General features: G+C 41.2%; 1 protein-coding gene across 18 annotated transcripts in view; it reads right to left on the bottom strand.

Moving 5' to 3' along the window:
• The window catches only part of KIAA1217 (KIAA1217 ortholog), an 815,330-nt gene that overhangs the window by 195,931 nt on the left and 593,036 nt on the right, over positions 1-26,363 (bottom strand). Inside the window, exon 1 of one of the 18 annotated variants that reach the window (XM_027559962.1) lies at positions 24,520-24,603. The exons of the other annotated variants lie outside the window; for them this stretch is intronic. Within the exon in view, the coding sequence (XP_027415763.1) occupies positions 24,520-24,522 (3 nt within the window). The 5' untranslated portion in view covers positions 24,523-24,603. Of the gene's footprint in view, positions 1-24,519; positions 24,604-26,363 lie in introns of those variants that run through there. 18 annotated transcript variants of the gene reach the window in all.

Genomic DNA, 26,363 nt, shown 5'->3' on the forward strand with positions numbered 1-26,363 from the left:
CACCCCCAGGCAGGAGGATTTAGGACAAAGTGGAAGAAGGTCACTCCCACTTTGCAGGCTATTTGCTCCATGGAATTTCAACTCTCAGCCAGGGATGTCTGGCATCGAATCTCCCTCTTTTTGATCCCCTGGCCTCTCTCATAATTTACCAAGTATCATGATGGCCTTCTACATCCTTCATATAAAGTTAATAAATCCCACTTGCATAGCAGCAGCTAAAGCACAGCAGCAGTTCCTTGGCCTCTGGGTCCAGTCACTCACTCTTTCAAGGCAAGACTGCAGAGCAAGGATAACCTTGAGTCTCCACTGACTCCTAGATTGACATTGACCTTCTCAACATTTTGAGATGCTAAAGAAAAGCTTGAAAATCAGAGCAGAGGGCAGAGTTGAAGCAGATAGAGCATTTGACTGGCTGGCATTTAAAAAAGATTATATTTTTAATGGAATGGTGGGACTCTGGCCACCATAATCTACAGCAGGCAGATCAGCGCCCACTTATGAGAAGCATAAACCACAGTTTTTTAGGTTTACACTTAAAGTATACACCATACCTGGCAATTCACTGATGCATTAATAGATGCAGAACTATTATGCTGCTCATGACTGTTCCGCATGGAACACTGGAAAGAAGACAGGCTTTCTACGCACTCAATTGCTCTAAAGGTTATCTTGTTGAGTCCCCTCTCCTCTCCACTCATCATGCAGACCTTCCATCAGCTGAAAAGACATGATGGAATCCAGTGTTCAGCTCTGTTATAGATCCGTCTGCTCACTTCTTTCCCGCTCCAGTGTCGGCTCAGAGGAGGAAGACAGGCTTCCCTGGGGCATACAGAACCATCATGCTAATGACCAGCACCTGCCACCCATGAACAAGGGAAAGCAACGCAGCTGGGCAAGGGATCCATCCCAGCGGTGTCCAGAAGGTTCATTCCTGACACTGAATTGCATTACACACCCAGGCAGGTGAGCACAGCTATTCCCCATCATGTTACCAGCTACCAGTGTATCAGGTTGGCCCATAAGTTCGTTCAGTTTTTTCCATAAGATATAATGGAAAAACCTGAACAAACTTTTGGACCAACTCAATATATGGACCCTTGTCCTCGTCACGAATGACAAGGGCAGGATCTGACTTGTAAGCAGACAGGATGGTAGCTTGTGGATGAGTTGCGAGAGGAAGAGGGTGATTTTGTGGACACTAAGGAATCATCATGTGGTTCAAAGAATGCCCCACCAACTGGCCGGTGGAACCTGTAGATCTCCAGCTCCATGGTGGGCTAAGCAGGGGCTTTGGACTCCATCATTAAAAGTGCAGATACGCCTGGGAAAGAAACAACAGTAGCCTTATCAGATAGTGAGACTTCCTTTCTTGAGAGGAGATTTTGATAAGATGTAGGAAACAGGAATCAGGAATGAAATTACTGGTGCAAAGGTGACTATTCCTGCTGTATTCAGGGAGCTCAGCTCAGTACTCTGATGACCTAGGTGGGGTGGGATTGGGGGTGGGGGGCGGGTAGGAGGAGGGAGATATATGTATATATAGCTGCTTCACTTTGTTGTACAGCAGAATCTAAGACAAACATTGTAAAGCAACTATATTCCAACAACAAAAAAGGCAACTATTCCTTACTTCATTGTTTTTCACAAGTTCTTGAACCTAGACCCAAAGTGGGAAAAATTCAGTGCTCTCCTGGGCTCTCCAACTCCCCTTCCCCAACAGGACAAATCTCCCCCACCTTACCATGGGCAACAGGAGCAGACTGTGGTCCAGACTGTTAGTATCCCTCTCCGGCCCACAGCGGTGGAACATAGCTTCAACCCACCCATGTGGTCAATGACGAAATGGAGACAAGAATGATGCTGACCCTGGACTATGCTATGAAGGGCACAGTTACAGGGACTGACAGGAGCTCCAGAAAACAATGAAACGGGGCAGGGGAGAAAAGGAGGACTCTTAGACGGGAAGAAAGGCAGCCAGATAGAAATTTTTGAAGAGTTAGATTCCAAAAATCTATTAACAAGTCACATATTCACTCTTCCAAAAAGTAACAGTTAAAATATATGGCCCATTAGGTCTGATCAACCATAAACATCACGTATCTACTGTCAGCTAGCTCCAGTGAATGTAGGAGGACACGATTTGGAAACCATCTGTTTTATGAAGTTTCTTTTGGTCCTAGCACTTAACCTCATGCATGCGAACAAGACTAAAATGGAGACTCACTAACACAGTACAGAGGAAATTCATATCCTATCTCAAGGTCAACTCAATGGGTAAAAAAATTCACTGTGTCCCTCCAGAGATGTCAAAATTAAATAACAGAAGCAGAGTTTTCTGGACGCTTCTCCAAAGGAGAGTTTTTCTTAATTATTTGCATTTTATGGTCATCTTGGGTAGTCTGAACTGATCATGAAAACGCATCAAAAGCATGTAGTCCATAAAAGACTTTCAAAAATATAACAGGCAAGACAAGTTTATCAAATGACCATTAGAACTAAAATGCAATGAAAAAATTATCTTTACATACAACAGAAGTCAGACTGAACAATTTTGCTTTGGTTATTTCATGATCTCAATCAGACCGCCTCCCTTTCCTTCCAATTTCATAAAGACGGCCCCATGACTGCTACTGGAATTACACGATATAGAAGATTATTATCCTTCTGAGTTGATGTCATCATTGCTTGGAAGCCAGGTCATAGTTTTTAAAACCATGAAGCATCTGCAGTGTATAAAATTACTTTTAACTTCTGTAGCTTCTAGGCCTAAAGCCAAAAAGGTAATGAGTTACCTCAAAAATATTTTCTTCTCTTTCTTTAACAACAACAAAAAAATATGTATGTGGAGAGCAGGGATTGAAGCAAAAAGCAATTTACACCACGTTATCCAGGGGTGACAAGTAACTGCGTATCAAGCCTGCTTTTAATCTTATTTTCTCTTACCTGTCTTTACCTCCAAGATCAGAATTCTTTTCAAGCCCCAATTCTTCATCCTTTCGACATCAGTCCCCCAAGGCCTGCTCTTTAGCTCTGAGGGGTTAAAGACACTCCAGGCCCACAAGCTTTTCATTACTGATTAAATATCTTTTCTGCTGACCATGATTGCATGTGGACTTGCCAACGATCTCTATTCGGGAGAGGGACTCAATTCTTTATAAGAAGAAAAAGCACTTGGTGCTTTATTTCTCCACGAAACTCTCATAATCAAAAAACGTTCCATGCATCTACCAAGTGACTCATTTTTCCTTAACGGCTTTCAGATACTGGCATGCCCCTTACAGTGTTTACAATTCCATCACTCCTAGCAGAGCAGGTAACACAGCCTCAGGTTATATGAGGAAGGCGCTGCATCACTGCATCTGGTAGAACAAGCCAGCCAGGCACAGGAGGGTGTCTGAGAAAGGGCACAGGCTCGGAACTAGATCGTCCTAGATATATATATATGGTCTACCAAATAACTTTATTTTCTGGGGCTCCAAAATCACTGCAGATGGTGACTGCAGCCATGAAATTCAAAGACACTTGCTCCTTGGAAGAAAATCTATGCTAAACCTAGACAGTATATTAAAAAGCAGAGGTCCATATAGTCGAAGCTGTGGTTTTTCCACTAGTCATGTATGGATGTGAGAGTTGGACCATGAAGAAGGCTGAGTGCCTGAAGAATTGATGCTTTTGAACTATGCTATTGGAAAAGACTCTTGAGAGTCCCTTGGACAGCAAGGAGATCAAACCAGTCAATCCTAAAGGAAATCAACCCTGAATATTCATTGGAAGGACTGATGCTGAAGCTGAAGCTCCAATACTTTGGCCACCTGATGAGAAGAGCTGACTCATTGGAGAGGACCCTGATGCTAGGAAAGATGGAGGGCAGGAAGAAAAAGAAACGACAGAGGATGAGATGGTTGGAAGGCATCATCTACTCAATGGACATGAGTTTGAGCAAACTCAGGGAGATAGTGAAGGACAGGGAAGACTGGCGTGTTGCAGTTCATGGAGTCGCAAAGAGTTGGACATAACTGAGTGACTGAACAACAACAACAATCAAATAACTTAGCCTGGCTGAGCCTTGGTCTTCTCATCTGCAAAATGGGAATACCACCATGTAGCTTATCCAGAGTTTCAATGAAGCGTAAATGAAATCATTTCTGTGCCTGGAGATGGTCCACACTCAACAAATACTTTTGCTTCGCTCATTCTCCAACTTCTCTTCAAAAAATCCTGCTGGAACACACCCAGATGTATGTGGATTCCCAGGCTATGGCAGGGTGGTTTTCTATATTACACAGTCTGATTCTGCCTTCAATCTCTCCCAGCATCAGCATCTTTTCCAGTGAGTGAGCTCTTTGCATCAGGTGGCCAAAGTATTGGAGTTTCAGCTTCAGCATCAGTCTTTCCAATGAATATTCAGGACTGATTTCCTTTAGGATTGACTGGTTTGATCTCCTTGCAGTCCAGGGAACTCTCAAGGGTCTTCTCCAACACCACAGTTCAAAAGCATCAATGCTTCGGCGATCAGCTTTGTTTGCAAAGTAATGTCTCTGCTTTTGAATATGCTGTCTAGGTTGGTCATAGCTTTTCTTCCAAGGAGTAAGCGTCTTTTAATATCATGGCTGCAGTCACTATCTGCAGTGATTTTGGAGCCCAAGAAAATAAAGTCTGTCACTGTTTCCATTGTTTCCCCACCTATTTGCCACCAAGTAATGAGACCAGATGCCATGATAAATATATTTAAGTATAAATAAGATATATAAATATATACTCATATAAATAAGAGTATTTATGCTCATAAATACAAACTAAAAAGAAAAGAGGTATCTGCTGTGAGCATATACTCAAGATCAATCAATAAGTCCATTTGCTACACTGAAAGTGAAAGTTGCTTAGTCGTATTTGACTCTTTGTGACCCCCATGGACTATATAGTCCATGGAATTCTCCAGGCCAGAATACTGGAGTGAGTAGCCTTTCCCTTCTGCAGGGGATCTTCCCAACCCAGGAACTGAACCCAGGTCTCCCGCATTGCAGGCGAATTCTTAACCAGCTGAGCCACCAGGGAAACCCAAGAATACTGGAGTGGGTAGCCTACCCCTTCTCCAGCAGCTCTTCCTGACCCAGGAATCGAACCGGGGTCTCCTGTATTGCAGGCAGATTCTTTACCAACTGAGCTACCAGGGAAGCCCATTTGCTACACTACTCTGTTTTAAATCTTTTATCTCTTGGCCATGCTGCACAGCACGTGGGATCTTAGTTCTCCAACCAGAAATCAAACCTGCTTCCCCTGCATTGGGAGTGCAAAGTCTTAACCACTGGGCCACCAGGGAAGTCCCATGCTACACTATTCTAAACCCACTGCATCGATGAGCAATTACGATGCATAAGCACTTACATATTTCTAGCTGTCCATATATATCAGGTTACGTATCAGGAATGTTCCCCAAAGTTGCAGAACAGTCAAACAAATTTTAATGGAATTAGTTCTCATTTCTTAGCTAATTATCGGACTTATCTTTTTATTGGTACTTTGTCTTCAGTTAAAATTCTGCCATTTAATATACAGCTGTGAGATAATTTGAGTCGAGTATGTCAATGTTGAAATGAACTAAAGTCACTTCTGTCTTAGAAGTAACTTGACTGGTAATCCTTTTAGGATAAGAATAACCAAACCTTGATTGCATTGGGTGAGCAATTACCTCTTAGTTATATAGCAGTGTTCTTAAAGCCAAGGAATGATATGTGAACCGCATATATAAAGGGGTCCTATCCTGTTTATTCACCTCAAAACTCAGCATTTCTTCATAAAACTCACAAGGAGTTTGAGTATCTTTCTGGGTATGGGTGTGCTTCCTATTTTGGATTTTTAAAAAATTGTGCTGTCTCTTTATTCTATTACATTTTTCATTCTCCCTCTCCCCATGCGAATAGCGTAATCCCCAGCTATGAAAACAAAATTGTGATGTAAAGACTTATGGCTTTTTCCACGGCATAACCCCGACCATTAATCTCCCACTCGCCCAGTGCCAAGAGTGGTCAAAGCTGGCACGTATGTAAAAAATAAATGTACCAAGTTTCCATGTCTTTCTTCCTCTGAGAAATGTGAGGCAAGCGTTGAGGAAAGCGGTACTCCAGGTCAAAGGATGTGAAACAATCCAAACGGTCCCCTTCCCCCCATTCTCCAGCCCTCTGAGTGTTTATCTAATGGAGCCTTCCAGAGTGTCTGGTGAGAAAGATCACGTACTGTGTCTTTGAGGAAATAAACTCACATCTCACGCTTAGAGGCCTGAAATGTCTGTGGAAAACATACCTTTGTGGATCCCAGGTGGAGGCCAAGCAGTTGAAGAAAGTAAACACCAACACCTCTCACCGAGTGGCTGCCACCTCTGTCCTTCGACTCCTTTCACAAAGGCTGCGGTTGCCCGAACTTGACGTCAGGGAGACTTGAGGTCTGAAGACTACTTAGCAATTGCCGTAAATGTTTTTAAAGCAATCGTCTGGACGACTGCTCTGTGCCTGAACACGTACTAACCCAACTCACGGTTACTGACAATAGTAAAAGTCTAACCAGGAAGTCTCTTCAGATTCTAAAACTACTCAGCTGACATGTAATCGCATGGGTAACAGTACTGTGCGTATATTTTACTAATGAAAAATGAACAAAACCTGAACGCCCACTGACACACAAACAGATAAACAAAATGTGGTCTATACACACAATGAAATATTATTCAGCCTTAGAACAAAATTCTGACACATGCTACAGTACCGATGAACTTCGAGGACATTATGTTCAGTGAAATAATACTGCTGCTGCTGCTGCTGCTAAGTCGCTTCAGTCGTGTCCAACTCTGTGCGACCCCATAGACGGCAGCCCATCAGGCTCCCCCGTCCCTGAGATTCTCCAGGCAAGAACACTGGAGTGGGTTGCCATTTCCTTCTCCAATGCGTGAAAGTGAAAAGTGAAAGTGAAGTCGCTCAGTCGTGTCCGACTCTTAGCGACCTCGTGGACTGCAGCCTACCAGGCTCCTCCGTCCATGGGATTTGCCAGGCAAGAGTACTGAAGTGGGGTGCCATTGCCTTCTCCCAGTGAAATAATAAGCCAGTCACAAAAAGACAAATACACTATGATTCCACTTATGTGAGGTACTCAGAGGAGTCAATTCACAGAAATTGACAGTAGAATGTTGGTTGCCAGGAGCTAAGGAAAGGGGACTGGGGAATTGTTCTTTAAAAGGTATAGTGTTTCAGTTTTACTAGATGAAAAAGTTTTAGAGATTAGCTGTATAACACTGCAAATATACTCAACACTATTGAACTGTATGCTTAAAAATGGTTAACATGGTAAAAATTCAAGTAAAAAATAAAATTAAATATTCTAAAAAAAAAAAGTAAAATCCTGTCAACTGTCAAAATAAAATAAGAGGGGAAAAAAATGATCAAGAAAGGGTAACTGCTAGTGTGGGTTCTCTACAAAATATTGGGTTGGCCAAAGTGTTCCATCAGGTTTTTGAAACATGTTACAGAGAACCTTGAACAAATGTTTTGGCCAACCCAATATCTAAGTATATAAGGAGGATTCAAATGGAAAATTACTTCTAGAATACCATTTGTGATGGGGAAGGAGGTTAAGTCCCTGTCTGTATTTAGTGAAAGCTTAGTCTTACCCTAAGGGCTCGCTCCAAGAGAGGAATGGCCGTGGACTTGATTAAGTTTGAATGAAGATCTTAGCTACGTTTCCCTTGGCCTGACAGTCCCTTTGGTATTTCCCCAATCTTTTGATTCCTTGAGATATTTAAGCATGCTCTTACCCCAGATGGGGCTTCCCTGTTGGCTCAGACGATAAAAAATCTGCCTTCAATGCAGGAGACCCAGGTTCAATCACTGGGTCAGGAAGATCCCCTGGAGAAGGGAATAGCAACCTACTCTAGTATTCTTTCCTGAAGAATTCCACGAACTGAGGAGCCTGGTAGGCTACAGTCCATGGGGTTGCAAAGATTCGGACATGACTGAGTGACTAACATCTTCACCCCAGATGCTGGACTATATATAGATGCCATTTGACTAGGATCGATGAGGTACATACATTGTTGCTGAGTCTACTTGGCCCTTCTTACTCAAGCTGAGTGTCATGTGTCAGCAAGTAACTGTAGTACTGGTACCAAATGGGCAGCTCCATGCAGGGTTGAGCAGAATTCAACCAAAGCACTACAACTCTCTCTCCAGTACCATCTGCCAGAGCTTTTCACTGACCTTTCTTACGTACTGAAGGAAGACACAGGCGTTCACTTTCAGTGTTAACTATAGGTGAAAAAATCACTATGCTTGATGTCTCAACCACATTGCTTCTCTGACTGGAGTCTGGGACTAAAAAGGACCCATGTCTGTTTAATTGAAAAGAAACAATCAAACTGCCCGTTCAGATTAAGATGGATCTCCCGCCTGGCTAGTCGATATGGGATTCTTGGAGATGGTCTCCAGAGTCGATTCTGAGATAAGAACAGTTCTTTATCACAGCAACTCCTTGAATCCATCGTCTGTTTTAACTCAGAGTACGATCCAAGACACAAGCCTACCATTAAACATATGGAAGACAGAAAGAAATTTCATTTATTTTCTCTCCACATAAATGGTATGGTTTCTCCTTTGAACTATAACATGTACATATAAGGAGATTTTAAAGCAGGGACCGTTCTCTGACCACGTTTAAAATAAGTTAAAAGTTACATTCCTATTATTAAAAGTTCATCCTCTTTTACAAAATACTTAATTAGCTCAGCAGAAAAAAAAACCCTTCACTATTCACATTATTAAGTAAAGGAAAGCGTTAGGTTTCCACATTCCTCAACCGTAAGATCAGAACGGACTCTTGGAATCTACCCCAAAACCTCAACTTCCTGCTCTGCAAGATTTACCTCAGAGAGTGAAGAAGTTCCAATCGCTGCCAAAAAAGACCTTTATACGAAATCAATCAGATCAGGGCAACCCATAACTCTGTTTGATATGCCACATACTAAAAATGAGGCACAAGAAATACTAATACTTCCCTGGCTGATCTACAAATGTACAAATAGATAGAGTAAATGTCTTATATTTACAGAACACTGCCACGGAAGTGAGATTTCCAGATAAGATTTTACAAATATCTTCTTGGATGCTATTTTTAAAAGATCACCTTATTTATTTTTAATGTGGCATACATTCAATCTCTCTAAGTGTGTACCACTGCAAAAGTTAATTCTTTTTGCATGACAAGGTGTCACAGTGAATGCTAAGTTCTGATGTTGGCAGAGAAAATTGAGGACAGAGGTCCCCTCATTAAGTAGCCTCAAAAATCTATTAAGCATATGAAGGGATCAGACTAGTGACTAACCTTCCCTTTGTTCCCTTGCTTGACTCATATCTGAAACTACTGTAACTCAAACATACTTGAATTGGAGAAAGAAAAAAAACAAAAACAACGGTTCAATGAAACCAAACATAGAGCTCAGGAGGAACAGACTCACAACCAAGCAGAATCTGAGGGTGTGGAGGTGGGTGGGAATGTAAATTGGTACAGCCAGTATGGAGAACAGTATGGTAATTCTATTCTTAGAATATTTTTACCATTGAGTGGGATCCTGCAATCCCTCTCCTGGGCATAGATCTGGGGAAAAACAGGATCCAAAAGGAAACATGCACCCCAGTGTTCATTGCAGCACTGTCTACAGTAGCCAGGACATGGAAGCAACCTAAATATCCACCGACAAAGGAATGGATAAAGAAGATGTGGTACATATGTACAATGGACTCAGCCCTAAAATGAATGAATAATGCCATTTGCAGTAACATGGATGGACCTAGAGATGATAAATACTGAGTAAAGTAAGTTGGACAGAAAAGGAGAAATATTATATGACATCCCTTACATGTGGAATCTAACAAGAAATGATAAAAATGAACTCATATATAAAACAGACTCACAGACTTAAAAGAACAAACTTACGGTTGCCAGGGGAGAAGGATGGGGGTATGGGATAGTTAGGGAATTTGGGATCAACGTATGTACATTACTATATTTAAAATGGATAACCAACAAGGTCCTACTGCATAGCACAGGGAACTCTGCTCAATATTAATTATGTGGCAGCCTGGATGGGAGGGGAGCTTGGGGAAGAATGAATATTTGTTTATGTATGGCTGAGTCCCTTTACTGTGTACCTGAAAGTATCACAACAGTGTTAATAGACTATACGCCAATATAAAATTAAAAGTTTAAAAAAAAAGACGGAGAGATGTACGGTTAAAACTCACGACCATACCAAAAAAAAAAACAAAACTGGATCTCACCAGGTGGTATTTCTAATCAATGGTGAAACGATTAATTGTACAGTCAAGGGTAGTGGCACCATTGATTAGCTTCTTAGAAAAAGAAATAAAGCTGGGTCCCTATAAAACTTCTCACTTCAACACAAACTTCAGAAGGGTCAAATATTACAACCTAGGAAAGTTAAACTCTAAAGAAAAGTAAAAGGGGCCTGGATTTGATCTCTGCTCAGGGAACTAGATCCTACATGTCACAACTATGACCTGGCCCAGCCAAATAAATAAATAAAAATACTAAGAAAAGAAGCAGAGTATGGAACAACTGCATATAATTTATAGAAATATAGAAAGAAGCCAGGCATATATCTGGGGCTTTCCATGAAGTGCAGTGGTAAAGAATCTGCCTGCCAAAGTAGGAGACACAAAAGATGTGGGTTCAAACCCCGGGTTGGGAAGATCTGCAGTAGGAGCACTCCACTCCAGTGTTCTTGTCTGGAAAAAGAGTTGGACACGACTAAGCGCTGAGCACACACATGCATGTTATCTGCTGGGACATGCATGTACCACCTTTAGAAATGATCCAACAAGAGATTAACAATAGTTACTTTTAGAAAGAGGAACTGAGAATTGAAGGCAGAAGCTTTTAATTTTGTGGGTGTATACATGGCTTCAGGTATGATTTGAAGACTTTACCATGTACCTACATCACAGCTGGGTTTCCCAGGTGTCGACAGTGGTAAAGAACCTGCCTGCCAATGCAGGAGACGCAAGAGACGTGGGTTCGATTCCTGGGTTAGGAAGATTCCCTAGAGGAGGGCATGACAATCCACTGCAGTATTCTTGTCTGGAAAATCCCACGGACAGAGGAGCCTGGCGGGCTACAGTCCATGGAGTCACAAAGACTTGGACATGACTGAGCATGAGCAGGCATAGTTTGTCTTCCTGATTTAATTCCCTAAAGTTTTCCCAGGAGTGTTGGGTTCAGATAAGGGAGACGCTATACTTATCTAGAAGTGGAAGCAATGAGGTAAACATCCAGTCTCACTGAAAAGAAAAACAAAAGAATTCAACTCCAGATAGTGATTTAAATACAATTTAAAAACAACTCTGTGAAGTCTCTTTCAGGAATAGAGGAGGAGTAATCACCTTGGCATGACAATCTTCCAAGCCATCTCATGACTATCAATTCAACTGGGGTTAATAAAGATTTTGCCAACATGCAGAAGACATGAGGGAATCCTATTGCGTATGATGACAGAATGCTTCCAGAAAGAAAACGTTAATTTGTAAGTTGGGGCACTGAGCCCCACTTTAGCCCAGGAAGAATGCATTTCCTTTGCATAATGATGGCTGGTTATTTTGACAGGAGAAGGAAAAAGATAACAAGCAGCTCTAATTCATATGGACTTGGCAGCCTACTGAGCATAACACATACACAGTTAGGAAAAAGTAAAGCAATCAGATCAGAGGATTTGCATTTTGATGGATTAGATGACAGAGAACTCTCTCCAAGTAACATGCGTCAGACACATTTTCACAGTCTCTCTCACACACACAGGCAAAGAATATTCCTGCCACTGACAAGCTGGATTGAATGCTGAGATACTTCTGCTTACCTGAACATAATTTCCAAGCAAAGCCTATGATTCCTTATAAGATGGATATCAAGGAAGAAAAGAACAGTCAACTAAATGTGAGACAGTGAACTCAATGACAGAGGGTGCTGTCTGGAGAGTTCTTGTGGTGGCAGCTTAAGGCCAAAGAAGACTCCCAGGAATAAATTTTGCCAAACAAGATTTCTCCTGTTTGGGTCAGAGGAGACTTGCCTGACCTCAGCCCTGTGGTGGTTGCCATGGGGATAGGAGGGGAGAGATGGGAGTTGGGATGAAGTAACACAGCCCTTGTGGTTGAGCTCATGCTTCTCCAGGACAGATGCCAAACCAGGCAGCCCCCTTTCCTCCTGGATACCCAAAGGCCTGGAGATCAAGTCCTGATTAGGCTCTCCTTTCATTCTTCTCATTTAAAAATAATTATTATTACTTTTGAATTATTTTTTGGCTGTGCTGAGTCTTAATTGCAGCATGCAGGCTTAGTTCAGGCATGTGGGGTCAAGTTCCCTGATAAGGGATCGAACCTGAGCCGCTGTATTGAAAGCGTGGAGTCTTAGCCACTGGACCACCAAGAAAGTCGCATAGATTCTCCTCTCCTTCCACATAGAACTGCACAACCTACAAAGTAGGTCTTTTTACTGATATCATGATACTATGAACCCTTGGAATTAGCTACTCTGATGAACACATTCTCAACAGTCACTCTATTATCCTGGCAAGCGGGGACAGTGGAGAGAATACGGCATCAGAGGAAAGGAGAAACTGCCCTGTGAGATGAACACTGCCTTTGGTGGGATCCTGTTATCCTGCATGTCAAGAGATAGTCATGCAGGATAGCCTCCACACAGTCATGACCCCTGCTGCTGCTAAGTCGCTTCAGTCATGTCTGACTCTGTGCAACCCCATAGACGGCAGCCCACCAGGCTCTTCTGTCCACGGAATTCTCTAGGCAAGAGTTCTGGAGTGGGTTGCCATTTCCTTCTCCAAGTCATGACCCCTAAATGCAATCAAACTGTGGAAAATACTAAAAGACTCAGGCACCCTGGTGTAGCCCTGGTCTAGAACCTTCTCAGTGTGCCATCCTGTGTGAGTGGACTGGCCTCAGGATCTTCACTTTCTTTCCTCTAACATAGTGATAATACCCAGTGGAGAGCTGTGAAATTACACTTGAAACACATGTAAAGCACGTTATCTGGTCCCTGGTTACTGGTACAAATAATACCAGAATTCCTGAGTATCATCTTACCTGGGAGTTTGCTAGCGTCTGAACCGACTCACTCAATAGGTCCATGGAAGGCTGAAGTCAAGCCCTAAACGTGCTACTATGACAGTAAGAGAGAAAATCCTTTACAAAGGATGGCACAGGATTTCTTTCCACTCAGAAGGCTAATTTTCTTTAAACAGAAAATTTATTTATTTATTTAAATAATTGATTTATTTATTTTGGCTGTGCCAAATCTTAGTTCCCCCACCAGTGATCGAACCTGTGCTCCCTGCAGTGGCAGCATGGAGTCTTAACTACTGTGCTGCCAGGGAAGTCCCTAAATTGAAATTTTAGATTTAGGTAATAACTAATGAGCAGCTTCCCAGGTGGCATAACGGTAAAGAATCTGGCTGCTAATGTGGAAGACATGGGTTTGATCTCTAAGTTGAGAATATTCCCTGGAATAGGAAATGGCAACGCACTCCAGTATTCTTGCCTGGAAAATCCCATAGACATGTAAGCCTGGTGGGCTGCAGTGCAAAGGGTCACAGAGAGTCAGACAAGACTATGTGACTGAGCACACACATGCAGTAACTAATGAACTGTGATGAAGATTTTTTCGAATGGACAAAAAGTGGGAAAAATATGTTCAATGACTAAACTGCAGTGTTACAATCGAGAAAAAAACATATTTTCTATGCTCATGAAGAGATATCTAGAGACTTCCCGGGTGGTCCAGTGGCTAAGACTCCACGCTCCCAATGCAGAGGGCCCAGGTTCAATCCCTGGTCAGGAAATTAATAGAGGCCACATGCCTCAACCAAGAATTCACATGTCCCAACCAAGACCCAGTGCAGTCAAATAAATAAAAAAATATTTAAAAAAAAGAGAGATATGTCTAAAAAGGGATAATATCTGTTAAAAAAAAAAAAAGAAGAAGAAGTTAGGAAGAGATGGAGAAGGTATGGGAAGATAAAGGATTATCTGCGAAGCTACTCTGTGTACCTGATTCCTATCAGGGTCTTTCGCGTGTAACGTTACATTCAGTTTACACAATCCTGAGAAAAATGTGTTTCTTCAATTTATAGATAAGGAAATCAAGCTTGAAAATTTGCTTTAAAAAGCTAGTTCAGGAACCAACCTGGATCTAAATGTGTCACTTGGACTCAAAGTTTTCCTTCTCCATGTAAATGGAATTTATTCTAGAGATATTGGTTTACATTTTTTTAGACGTCCTCGTAAAAGAGTTTCTACATGATTCTGTTATGATGAAATTACTCTTCCTTAAGAGTTATTTGTATCATAAGAGTCAATTTTGTCTCAATTTCAAAGCCACAAGAAAAGAATCTAGGAAATAAACTTAAAATATCTTAAACTGATGACCATTTAAAAGGAACATGTATTATTTCTACAGCCAGGAAGAATATATAAACTTATACCATGTGAAAAGAAAACCCACTTCAAACCAGTTTTAGGTTAGACACAGAGGAATGCCTTGAGCATCCAGGTCAAAATGATAAAGTACGCTCAATATCTGAAAAACGTGACAGTTGCCTCTCTCTGAAGGATTAAACTCAGCCCAGCTTGAAGGCATGAATCATTTCATGAGGTTCTTTCCAGCATGGGCACATCCTACACGACTTGCAGAGTCTCTCTCTGTCCTCCAGAAAGGGCCATTGAAGTCATTCACTTCACTGCCATTTAGATGTGACCCTTAGGATTGAGGGACGCAGGCTAAGAAGGTTGCTGTAAGTTTCATAATGAAATGTTAAGTGTTCGGAAAGAAAGTGAAAGTTGCTCATTCCTGTCTGACTCTTTGAGACCCTATGGACTATAGCCTGCCAGGCTCCTCTGTCCATGGAATTTTCTAGGCAAGAATACTGGAGTGGGTTGCCATTTCCTTCTCTAGGGGATCTTCCTGACTCAGGGATTGAACCCAGGTTTCTTGAATTGCAGGCAGATTCTTTATCATCTGAGCAGCCAGGGGAGCCCAAGTGTTTTGAAAGGTACAGACAAAGGCCTTGTATTTTGGACACTAGAATCTCCTGGGAAGGTCCCTGAAAGAATCCTTGACAGAAGAACCTAGAAAATGACCCACACCGGGGACAAAGACTATGCCTCACTTCTGAAGACTCTAAGGCTGGATTCAACATGTGTTGGTTGTCTTCTGGACCTCAAACTCACTTAAATTTAGAAAACATTTTGAGAGTTTTCTAAAAATGTCCTATTCATTGCTGAAAATGGCAAAAAGTCTAGGAAAAAGGCAAATGAAAAATGTGAAGTCTGCAGATTAACCAATTCCTATGCGTCTTGCTCCCACAAAGTGAGGTATGCACGGACAGTCCAACCCAAGATGGTAAGCCATAGGTCATGGAAGAAATAATGGATACACAGCATTCTTTTTCCAGACCCCTTTCCAAGCATCAAAATGGCACTCCATCATTATCAGGAAGTCTTTGGTTTCTAGTAAGAAACAGCTTATGAGACGTGGTATTATCTTTCAAAAATGCATTTCTTATAAATATATTTTTTAAATTACTGAAAGGAATAAATTAGTGAAAATTCAGTAGAGCACTAATAACAGAAACAAAACCACACTACGGAATCTCCCAGAGTCTGGTCCAGATGATGACTAACAAATCCCACGGTTTTCACAATAGCGTGTAAAGCACTGTTGAAAATGTTGTCAATCACTGGTTGGGTCACTGAGTAATTTGGAGTAAAAGCTGTGAAAGGATCTAGGTGAGGCAATGCTTCCTGTGCTTGCTACGTTCTAGAGGAAGCACCTGAGGATATTTATGGTGGGACAGGGGACATGGGAACTTCGATGGCGGCCTTTGTCTGTACATGTAAATGTTCTCATTTGAAAATAATATTTTCTATCTTTTGAAAATAATGTTTTTATTGTGGCAAAGTATATTACATAAAACTTACCTTTTTAACCACTCTTAAGTGTCCAGTTTTGGCATGAAGCACATTTGCACTGTTGTGGATCAGCGTCATCTTTTCAGCTTTCCCCAGTGAAACCATAGCCTTTAATCACCAACTCCCATACCCCTTTCCCCCCAGTCCCTGGTAACCACCATTTCACTTCCTCTCTCTAGGAATGGGACCACGCTAGAAATCTCCTATGAGTTGGAATCATGCAATATTTGAAAGTCTCATTTGCTGAAGACCGTCCTTTCCTCATTGAACAATCTTGGCATTCTTGTTGAAAATCATTTCAATAAAAAATTTTTTAAAAGCATTTTCTAAGCAAGCAACTCTGTCAAGCACAAAACAGAGTCTGTACCTTGTCTGAAAGCAAAACCTGCCCAGCGCTTTATATTTAACTGTAGATAATGCAATAAACAATGTGGTCCTCCTGCCCTGTGCCAGGCCCTGGGTAAATCGCAGGCCATGGACGCAGTACTGAACTGGATGGGGTCACAGCACCCTCGTCCATGTTGTAAAGGGTGACACAGACACAGAAATCCACACTGAAGATCCTCTGGGCTACGTGCAGGGTTAGGAGGTCTGCACCCTTTCTAAGGCAAAACAGCCAAGACCCTACACTGCTTGTTTTGTACAAAAAGTGTTTGCCAAATATAATTCTTAGATGCCGTGTGCTGTGCTGCGCTCAGTCGCTTCAGTAGTGTCCAGCTCTTTTGCATCCCAATGGACTATAGCCTTCCAGGCTCCTATGTCCATGTAATTCTTCAGGCAAGAATACTGGAGTGGGCTGCCATACCCTCCTCTAGGGGATCTTCCCAACCCAGGAATCAAACCCCCTTCCCTTGTGTCTCCTGCAATGGCAGGCAGGTTCTTCACCACTAGCACCACCGGGGAAACCCTAATTGTTTAGATACCCTTGGCCAAAGGCAAAACCGGACAGTAGAAAAAATAGCTGAGTTTTCTACTGTCTGAATATGTTCTTCATGTTCTTTTCTCGCTAGAGGTCTATTACCAGGGGGACTGGCAATAGGAATGCACTCATTTAAAGTGTACAACTGGGGACTTCCAGTTAAGTCTCTGAGCTTCTACTGCAGAGGGCAGGAGCTTAATTCCTGGTTGGGGAACTAAGACCCTGAATGCCGAGTGGTGTGGCCAAAACAACAACAAACCCCTAGAGTATACACCTGGGCACAGAAAATGTAGCCAATATTTTATAATAACTTTAAATGAAGTACAACCTATAAAAATACTGAATGACTATGTTGTACAAATATGGTAAATCAATTATATTTCCAAAAATAAATAAATAAGGCTTTAAAAATTGCAAAAAAAAAAAAAAAAAAAAAGGGACTTCCTTGGTGGTCCAGTGGTTAAGAATCCAGCTTTCAGTGCAGGGGACACAGATGCCATCCCTGGTGGGCTTTGCGGAACAACTAAGCCCTCAAGCCACAGCTACTGAGCCTGAGAGCTTCAACTAGAGAGAAGCCCATGAGCTGCAACAAGGATCCTGAGTTCTGCTTCTAAGACCTGACACAGCCAAAAATAAGTACATACATATATAAATATTTTTCAAAACTTCAGTACCTAGTACTCATCTTTTTAAAAAAACTGCAAAGCAAAGGTACACAATTTAACGGCATTTAGAATATTCACAGGGTTGGACAACCACGATGGCAGTCATATTCAGAAACCCCACGCCTACTAGCACTCACTTCCCGTCTCCTCTTAACTTTCTCGGCCTCAGGCAACTACCAGTTTACCATTTATCTCTGTGCATTTGCCTGTTTTGGACATTTCACAGTAAGTAGAATCATATAATATGTGATTCTCTCTGAATGGCATAATGTTTTCAAAATATATCCATGATGTAACATGTATCAATACTTCATTCCTTTTTATTGCCAAATACTATTCCACTGTATTGCTGCTGTTGTTTAGTCACTAAGTCATGTAGAGATACCACTCTTTATTTATTCATTCATTAATTGATGGACATTTGGGTTATTTCCACTTTTTGTTAATTATGAATAATGTGGTTAGGGACATTCAAGTACAGTTGTGTGGATCCCATTTCATTTCCCAAATGAAATCCCACATTTCACAAGATGATTAGAGAGGACATCCTTTGATTCAAATAACAGACAATTTCAGCAACAGGACTTGAACAAAATGCTCAAGATCGGGAAATCCATTTTAGTGATATTCTAGCCTCTGCAGTCCATGGGGTCACAGAGTTGGACACAACTGAGCGACTGAACTGAACTAAGCCTCTAACAAATTGTTCTAAAAATGACAACCTTCTAAGCCCACAACCTAAGTCATACTTCATTCCACGTTATCATTCATTCTACAAATATTACAACTGCGTGCCAGGTAATGGGTTGGAACTGAAGTCACGATGGTGAACAAGATAGACTTTGTCCATTTACAGAGCTGAGCGGCATCAAGGAGACTGTTAATTGAGCAAACAAATATAATAAAAGCTTATAAATACTACCATAAAAGACTTACATAGCCATTAGAAGGCAGCTAAACACACAGCTGTAGTAGGAAGAGGAAAATGCCAATAAAACCAATACAAATATATATAGGACTTCCCTGGGGGTCCAGTGGCTAAGACTCCATGCTCCCAATGCAGGGGGCCTGGGTTCAATCCCTGATCAGGGAACTAGATTCCATATGCCTCAACTAAGAGTTAGAATGCCACAACTAAAGAGCCCAAGTGCTGCAAAAAAGATCAAAGATCCCATGTGCTGCAAGTAAGGCCTGGCACGGCCAAATAAATAAATAAAAATAAATATTAAAAAAAAATACACTCAGTTGAAAGCGATCCCAAGGTTCATCTCCTTCGCCGCCTAGTTAATATCAAAGTCAAACATTTTATAAATGTATCAAATGTACTCATCCCCAAAATACAATTGCTCATACTTTTAAAGATCTCTTAGAAGGAAACATACATTGTTCCTCACAACCTTATCTCAACATTTTATAAGGGTCATACAATCTTTAAATCTATTCCAAATCCTTTATTCAGGTAAGTCTTTGCCCTCCTTTTCATCAGAAGAAATATAAAACATATCACTAATGTGGCTTTTTTAAAAAGTCCTTCAGATACTTAACATTAATAACATCACTGGGGACTTCCCTGATGGTCCAATGGTTAAGACTCTGTGCTTCCAATGCAGTGGGTGTGGGTTCAATCCCTGATCAGGGAATTAAGATCCTGGCAGGCCAAAAAAATTAAAAAAAAAAAAAAGTCACTTTATTTGAGTTTTGTTTCACCTTGGCACTTTATTTTTCCCAATTTGTTAACCATCCTTATGACTCTTTTCAATGACTTCACTCTTACTGCAGAGCTAAGACTAGATCCTTGCTTACCCAAGGCTAAGACCTGAACTTACTACAAAGTCCTCTGTTACCTGATCTTGTAGGTTGGCCTATTGATTTTGAGCTTTATACCTACAAGACCTCTCTTAAACTATTCTTAGAAGGTAGTTGGCCCAGAAAAAAGGCAACTTGCAGGGCTCAGAAAGAAACCAACTCAACACTGCTTTGGGTAAAAAACAAACCATCAGATAAACTCAAAATGTATGCCTTCTAAGCATGCATTCAAATCAGGACCATCATGATGCTTACATATGAAAATGCAAGTATTCTCCTATGCCCACTACCCTTCTGCCCTGACCTTATCTTCCACTACTTCATTTATAACCATGCCTCCCAAATGGCCAAGACCATCTTGACCTAAATCGCTCCCTTCTCCCCATTCCCACCAGCAGCCTGGTCATGTTCTGTGTTTCCTGCACATCTTACAGATTATAGAATATTTTGAATAAGCACTGGATCTGGTACTGATCCCTTTTCAACTGTCTCACTATGACCCTTTTTACCCATTGCACCAAGAATATTAGTTTCTATTTAAACACACTTTCAATATGCTCTGACGGGTAGCCACTTAGCTCAAGATTTGTGTAGTGAAAAATAATCACTTCTGGGACTTTACTGGTAGTCCGGTGGTGAAGGCATCGAGCTCCAAATGCAGGAGGCCCAGGTTCCATCCCTGTTCAGGGAACTAGACCCATAAACAACAACAATACACACACACACACACACACACACACACACACACACACGCAGCCTGCTAAAAGAGCCTTCCTCCAGCTCTTCTGATAATGTTCCCTACTCCAGCTCAAGACTACCAGATTCTACTAAAACAATGAAGTTATGCTTCTATGCAGGGGAAAAGAGTAGACAACTTGGCCTATCGATGTCATTTAAAACCAACTCCTTCCTCTGGGGAACAGAGAAACAACATTTCCCTGTCTTGTTGTTTCTGATGTACTTAAAGAAGGTCTCCCCTGATGTGTTTTGAAAGTTGCTTTTCATTTCCTGCTCGAGCTCTGCTGCTGTTTCTTGGTCCTCCTTCTCGGCCCTCTGCCAGGCCCCTGCTTGGCACAGCATTCCTGTTCAGGTCTCAGCTATTCAAGCACTTCTTTGCTCATCCCATTGGGTTTCCTCCTACTTTCCCTACCTTCCTGAGACTGGCCTCTTATGTTTCCTGTACCTAAGTTTCATTAAAGCACAGTCAGGACCGCAGGATTCTCCTATCTTTTTCTATTCAACCTCTGTAGTGAGAGTTTCCTCGTAAATACCTGAAATCCACTTTCACAGATTCAGGTGTATTAATACGGCTGATGCTTAGCCACTGAAGATCCTACGACTAACGTCTTTTGCAATCAGACATGCATCTAATGCTACGTTTGTAACAGGCATCTTCGTGGACTTTTCTGTTTTCTTCTCTAAAACGACCCCGCTGTTTCTCTAGGAGTTGATATGGATCCATAAGGCAGAAGAGGGCAAGGAGTCCCCTGACACCACCCAGATAGATGACAGGGTCAGAGGTTCAGAAAGCCTGCACTCCTCTTAATGAGAGATCTGCATCAGGATTCCTTGGAAGGGTTCCCTTCGCCTTTTCTAAAAAGTTTCTTTGGAAACTATGCGCTTCCTGACTGATGACCTCCGTTTATATCTTCTTAAGTCACTAAAAGAGTTGTTCAAAGGATCAAACAGCCTTACTTTTAAGTTCCTAGTTATTCTTAAAACAGTCCATGCTTTTGAGTCTCATGTAAGCCACACATGAGACAAATCAAACAAGGCCTTAAGTCAACAAGAGAGATTCTTTTACCCTTATTTTTCCTTATTTTTAAAAAGTATTTCCTATGTTTTAGGCAAACCCATGAAACCATATTCGCTTAGTGCATTTGCCTAAGTGCATTTTCCATTATTATTTCTTCGCTAGCTAATGGCTTATTCTCCAAACCTGCTCAAGATCCTTTCGGTAGCATATTAATATTCAGTAATCAAATAATTACCTCTTATTGAGCACCTACACTGGGAGAAAAAGGCACAGCACTAACTACATTATATGAATATACTTAGATGTCAATAAAGCCAGTATCATAAGTATTCTTAATCTTAATTAACTGGTGAGAAGATGAAGACTCTGAGAAGTTAAATAACGTCTGGTTTGCTAAATACAGGAGTGTTTACACTCAACTTCCCACTGACGTGCTCCCTTAGAGCTGTCCTTAGAGGGGACACTCTTTCACTGCTCCCTTAGGTCTGTAAAGGGCTAATTATCCAACAAGAGATGTTCTTACGTCTTAAGACAATTTATCTTTCTTCTTTGGCTCTAGAACAAGGGGAGTACTCTATAGGGTCTTACCCAGAGAAGAGATTTTTTTCATTAAGAGTACAAGAAGTCTTACTTTCCTCTGAGTAACAAGCACAATGCGATGGATAGTTTAATACAGTATGAATGAATATGTTATAAATTGTAACAGTGCTATTAGTAAATCCTATCAAACAATATCATTAGCTTTGAATCTTGGAAAGATACATACAAAAGGACAGTGATTTCCTACCTCACGCTGCAAATTCAATTAACAAAACTGGGACCCCAGCTTATACAGAGATATATACGGAGACCAGTTCAGCACATGGAATCACAGAGGTCCTAAGATAAGCTATAAATAGAGACATAAATGTGGGTCTCAAAAATAAAGAGACAAAGCTATATTTAATTACACTGTTCCTGAGGACATTTTGTAGCTATGAAGAGAAGAGGGATACAGTCATGGAAATCTGAAAACAGGATATCAATTACTCATTTATTCCTAGTAAATAAAAAATAAGGACACTGACATCTCTGTTAATAGAGCTGTTTGACTGCTCAGTGGCCCCAGTTTGGGTCCCAATCAGAGCGTCACAGGGTCACACACAAAGATGACTAACATTCCAGGACAGAGGGCACCAGGACCACATGCAGCAGATGGAGACATCAGGCCCAGAACGCTGGAACTGAAAAAAATGCAATACACAGACCTAAGATTACACTCTTTAGGACCAGGGGTGCAATCCTGGCTCTGCCATTTGTTCTGATCCCAGGGAAGTTATACATACCCGCTGTGCCTCTATTCCTTCATCAGTGAAATGGGAATCAGAACAAAAGTAAGTAAAAAACAGAGGGTACTGGGGACTGCCCCAGCAGTCCAGCGGTTAAGACTCCACCTTCCAATACAGTGGACACGGGTCTGATCCCTAGTCAGGGCCTAGGGTCCCACATGCCACATTGCCATTGTTTTTATTCAGCTGCTCAGTTGCGTCTGACTCTTTGCGACCCTGTGGGCTGTAGCATTCCAGGCTTTCCTGTCCTTCACCATCTCCTGGAGTTTACTCCAACTCATGCCATGTGGTGTGGCCAAAAATCTTTTTTTAAAAAAAGGGTCTTGAGAGGTATTACTACATAATAATATGTAAAGCATGGAGGACTCAATGAGCAATTCTCTTACATTTATACTGAAAGGGGACTTTACGCAAATTGAGAAAATAGCAAAAAAGCATAATTAAAAATCACATATGTAACCACATTTTAGTAAAGACTGTTAAACATCTCACTTTCTCGATATGCCAAAACTGAGTATCACAGTGATGCAAGTCCGTCGAACTAGTACTTATGAAACATCGGTAACTGGCATCTTACTTTGCCTTGTGAAGATAACACCCATGAAAGGTTTTTAAAAAAATGCTGACAAGGGGCTTGCTTGGTGGTTCGGTGGCTAAGACCATTCTCCCAATGCAGGGGGCCCAGATTTGATCCCTGCTCAGGGAACTAGATCCCACATGCCGAAACTAAGACTTCACATGCAGCCATGAAGATAGAAGATGCTGCATGCAACAACGAAGACTCAGCGTGGCCAATAAATACATATTTTTTTAAATAAATAAGATTCTGACAATACCTAGGCTATTTTTCACCAAAGAAGAAGCAATATCAATTTAGAAGACTACCACTAGCTTGCATCCTTTCTTAAATAAATGCGATGAGTTTGCACTTTTCATCTTTCAGAAAACAAAAACCAAACATTTTATGCTATCTTGAAATGTCAAGAAACAAATAAAACCAATGAAAGGAAGTCTAAAAGTGGTATGCACAACACAGTTCCAATGTGGACAAAAATTTGCCATCTTACTCTGCTTAAAATTATTAAGCATCATTAACACACCATCAGCTGTTGCATATCACTCTCTTCCCTAGTTACTCACAAGACACCATTCTATCTCAACTGTACCCTTCCTTATGTAAGAGAATTTTGAGAACCAGTATTAATTCATATAATTGGGAGAGGAACCAAATCAATTTCTATTTATTTCCATTTCCTCCTAACTGCAAAATAAGAATGCCACAAACCAGTCTGTGGACAGCCCATTTTCGAAACTGCAAAAACAGAAGAGTAGGAAAATCCATTTTTGTTTGAGATAATACATGACCAACAAATCAAGAAGCATGACATTTAATAACACAGCCCTGTTCACATCTATTCGTTTTTGGTAACCATGCCCTTCACACCTTTACATTTGAGAAATGTTAGAGCTCGCTGGAAAAAATGAATTAGATAAGTACAACACCCGTGTTACAAAGCTTTTGTCAGATTTGCTCAAACTAAGCTCTCATAAGTATTTGTATGGCATGAGCTAGACCAAAATATTCCACCATCAAAAAAAAAAACATTCTTTTTAATTCTTAGCTGGGGAAAGGGTAGAGGAAGCAAGTAGAATTTTTGTGAGTTAAGGTTCTCACCTATAAAATGTTAATTTCCAGCTCCTAAAGATTTGTAAGATAACAGCTTATAGGAAGGAAAATTTCCAATTTACAACATCTAACAGCATCAATCCAACTACTCCAGTGATGAAACAGCTTGATGGAAAAGATAAAGAAGTAAAAAGTGAATGTAAGTAAGGTCCCTTTACTTTCTCAGGTATTCAAAGTCCTCATAATCAGCTGTCCCCAACCCTTTTGGCATCAGGGACCAGTGTTATGGAATAGTTTCAGGATGATTCAAGCACACATTTATTGGGCACTTTATTTCTGTTATTTTTACATTATGATATATAATGAAATAATTATACAACTCACCATAACGCAGAATCAGTGGGAGCCCTTAGCTGGTTTTCCTGCAGCTAGACGGTCCCATCTGGGGGTGATGGGACAGCGATGGGGAGCGGCTGTAAATACAGATGAAGTGTCTCTCATTTGCCTGCCCACCGCTCACCTCCTGCTGTGCGGCCCAGCTCCTAACAGGCAAGGACCAGTACCAGTCCACAGCCTGGGGGTCGGGGACCTCTGCTCACAAGGGGATTTTCATCCACACAGTCCTGGAACTTGCTGAAATAGGAACAATGCTCCCTGCAAGGCCTTAGGGTAAGTTGTGGCTCCTTTAATTGGTATATTTACAACTTAAATAGTGCGTTTCTGGGGCTCACTGCTGAGTTGTCATCATTTCATACACATGAAAAGATTTCAATGTCTAACAACAATAATAACTTCATATCTTTAAAAATTAACAAACATCTTATAACCATTAAAAATAAAATGACATTAAATAATAAAAACTACTATTTTAAAGGGGCTTCCCTGGTAGCTCAGCTGTTAAAGAATCCACCTGCAATGCAGGAGACCCCGGTTCTATTCCTGGGTTGGGAAGATCCCCTGGAGAAGAGATTTGTCAAAAGATACAAAGTCATTTCTGTCTACCTGTAGGACAGGATTTTTTTAATGCTTTTTGAACTTTTTGAATTTCCCTAATGGATGTGATTTACTTTAAAAAATTATTTCCAGAGGACTAGATATTAATTCTCACCTTTACTGTGATTTGCTTTTCAAATGAGTAAAAAAGAAATTTTTTAAAGGGACAGATTTTTTTCCATTTATTAAAAACACTTGAGCTTTAAAAACATTACTAGCTTCAAAGTGAATGAAGGATGATAAACAGGGACTTCCCTGGTGGTCCACTGGTTAAGAATCCACTTTCCAGCACAGGGGATGAACGTTCAATCCCGGGTCAGAGAAATAAGATTCCCACATGCCTCAGGGCAACTGAGCAATGCTCCTAGTGAAGCCCACCTGTCGCCATGGAGACCCAACACAGACCAAAAAGAAAAGGATGCTAAACAAACAAATCTACTTTTATCATCTCTCCAACTGCTAACATAGACTTTTAAATAAAAATCATGCTCCCAAGGTTTTCCCTGATATGAGAATTTGGATATTGGATCTATGGACATCCATCTTCTCCACCAAGTAGCCTCAGGACATTTGGCCACACAGGGCATGGTTTAAACAGTGCACAGTCATACAGATTGAAGGCATAATGATGAAACCATCAAAAACACTTTCCAATGATCCTTGACCCAACAGGAATCTTATCCTTCAAGCTCAATCCACCATCCACTTCATCATACCCAATTTAGATTCTGTGGTCCAGCTTCATGAGCAATTCCTTGCAACATCTTCATCTGCCTGACCCTCTGTTGCACTAGTCTGGCAATCCATACAGTTCCAGTCAGGACTTCCCTGGTGGTCCAGTGACTAAGAATCTCCTGCCAAGGCACGGGACGTGGGTTCTACCCCTGATCCAGGAACTAAGATTCCCACGTGCTGCAAGGCAACTGAGGCCGTGAGCCACAACCAGTGAGCTCACATGCCCTGGAGCCCGTGCTCTATAACAAGAGAAGCCCAAGCACCGCAACTAGAGAGCAGCCCCTGCTTGCTGCACCAGAGAAAGCCCACTCCAACCACGAAGACCCAGCACAGCCGAAAAGAAAACAAATTCAAAACAAATACAGGTTTAACCTATTTCCCATTGAGCTGCTAAAACTGCTGGAAGGAAAAAAACAAAAACAAAAACTCACACAACTCTGTTTAATGGTCTTAATTTCCTTAACATAAATCTCAAACTTAACTCTGCTAACTGATTCTTC

This window comes from Bos indicus x Bos taurus, chromosome 13 (assembly GCF_003369695.1).
Source record: "Bos indicus x Bos taurus breed Angus x Brahman F1 hybrid chromosome 13, Bos_hybrid_MaternalHap_v2.0, whole genome shotgun sequence".
Classification (NCBI taxonomy): Eukaryota; Metazoa; Chordata; class Mammalia; order Artiodactyla; family Bovidae; genus Bos; species Bos indicus x Bos taurus.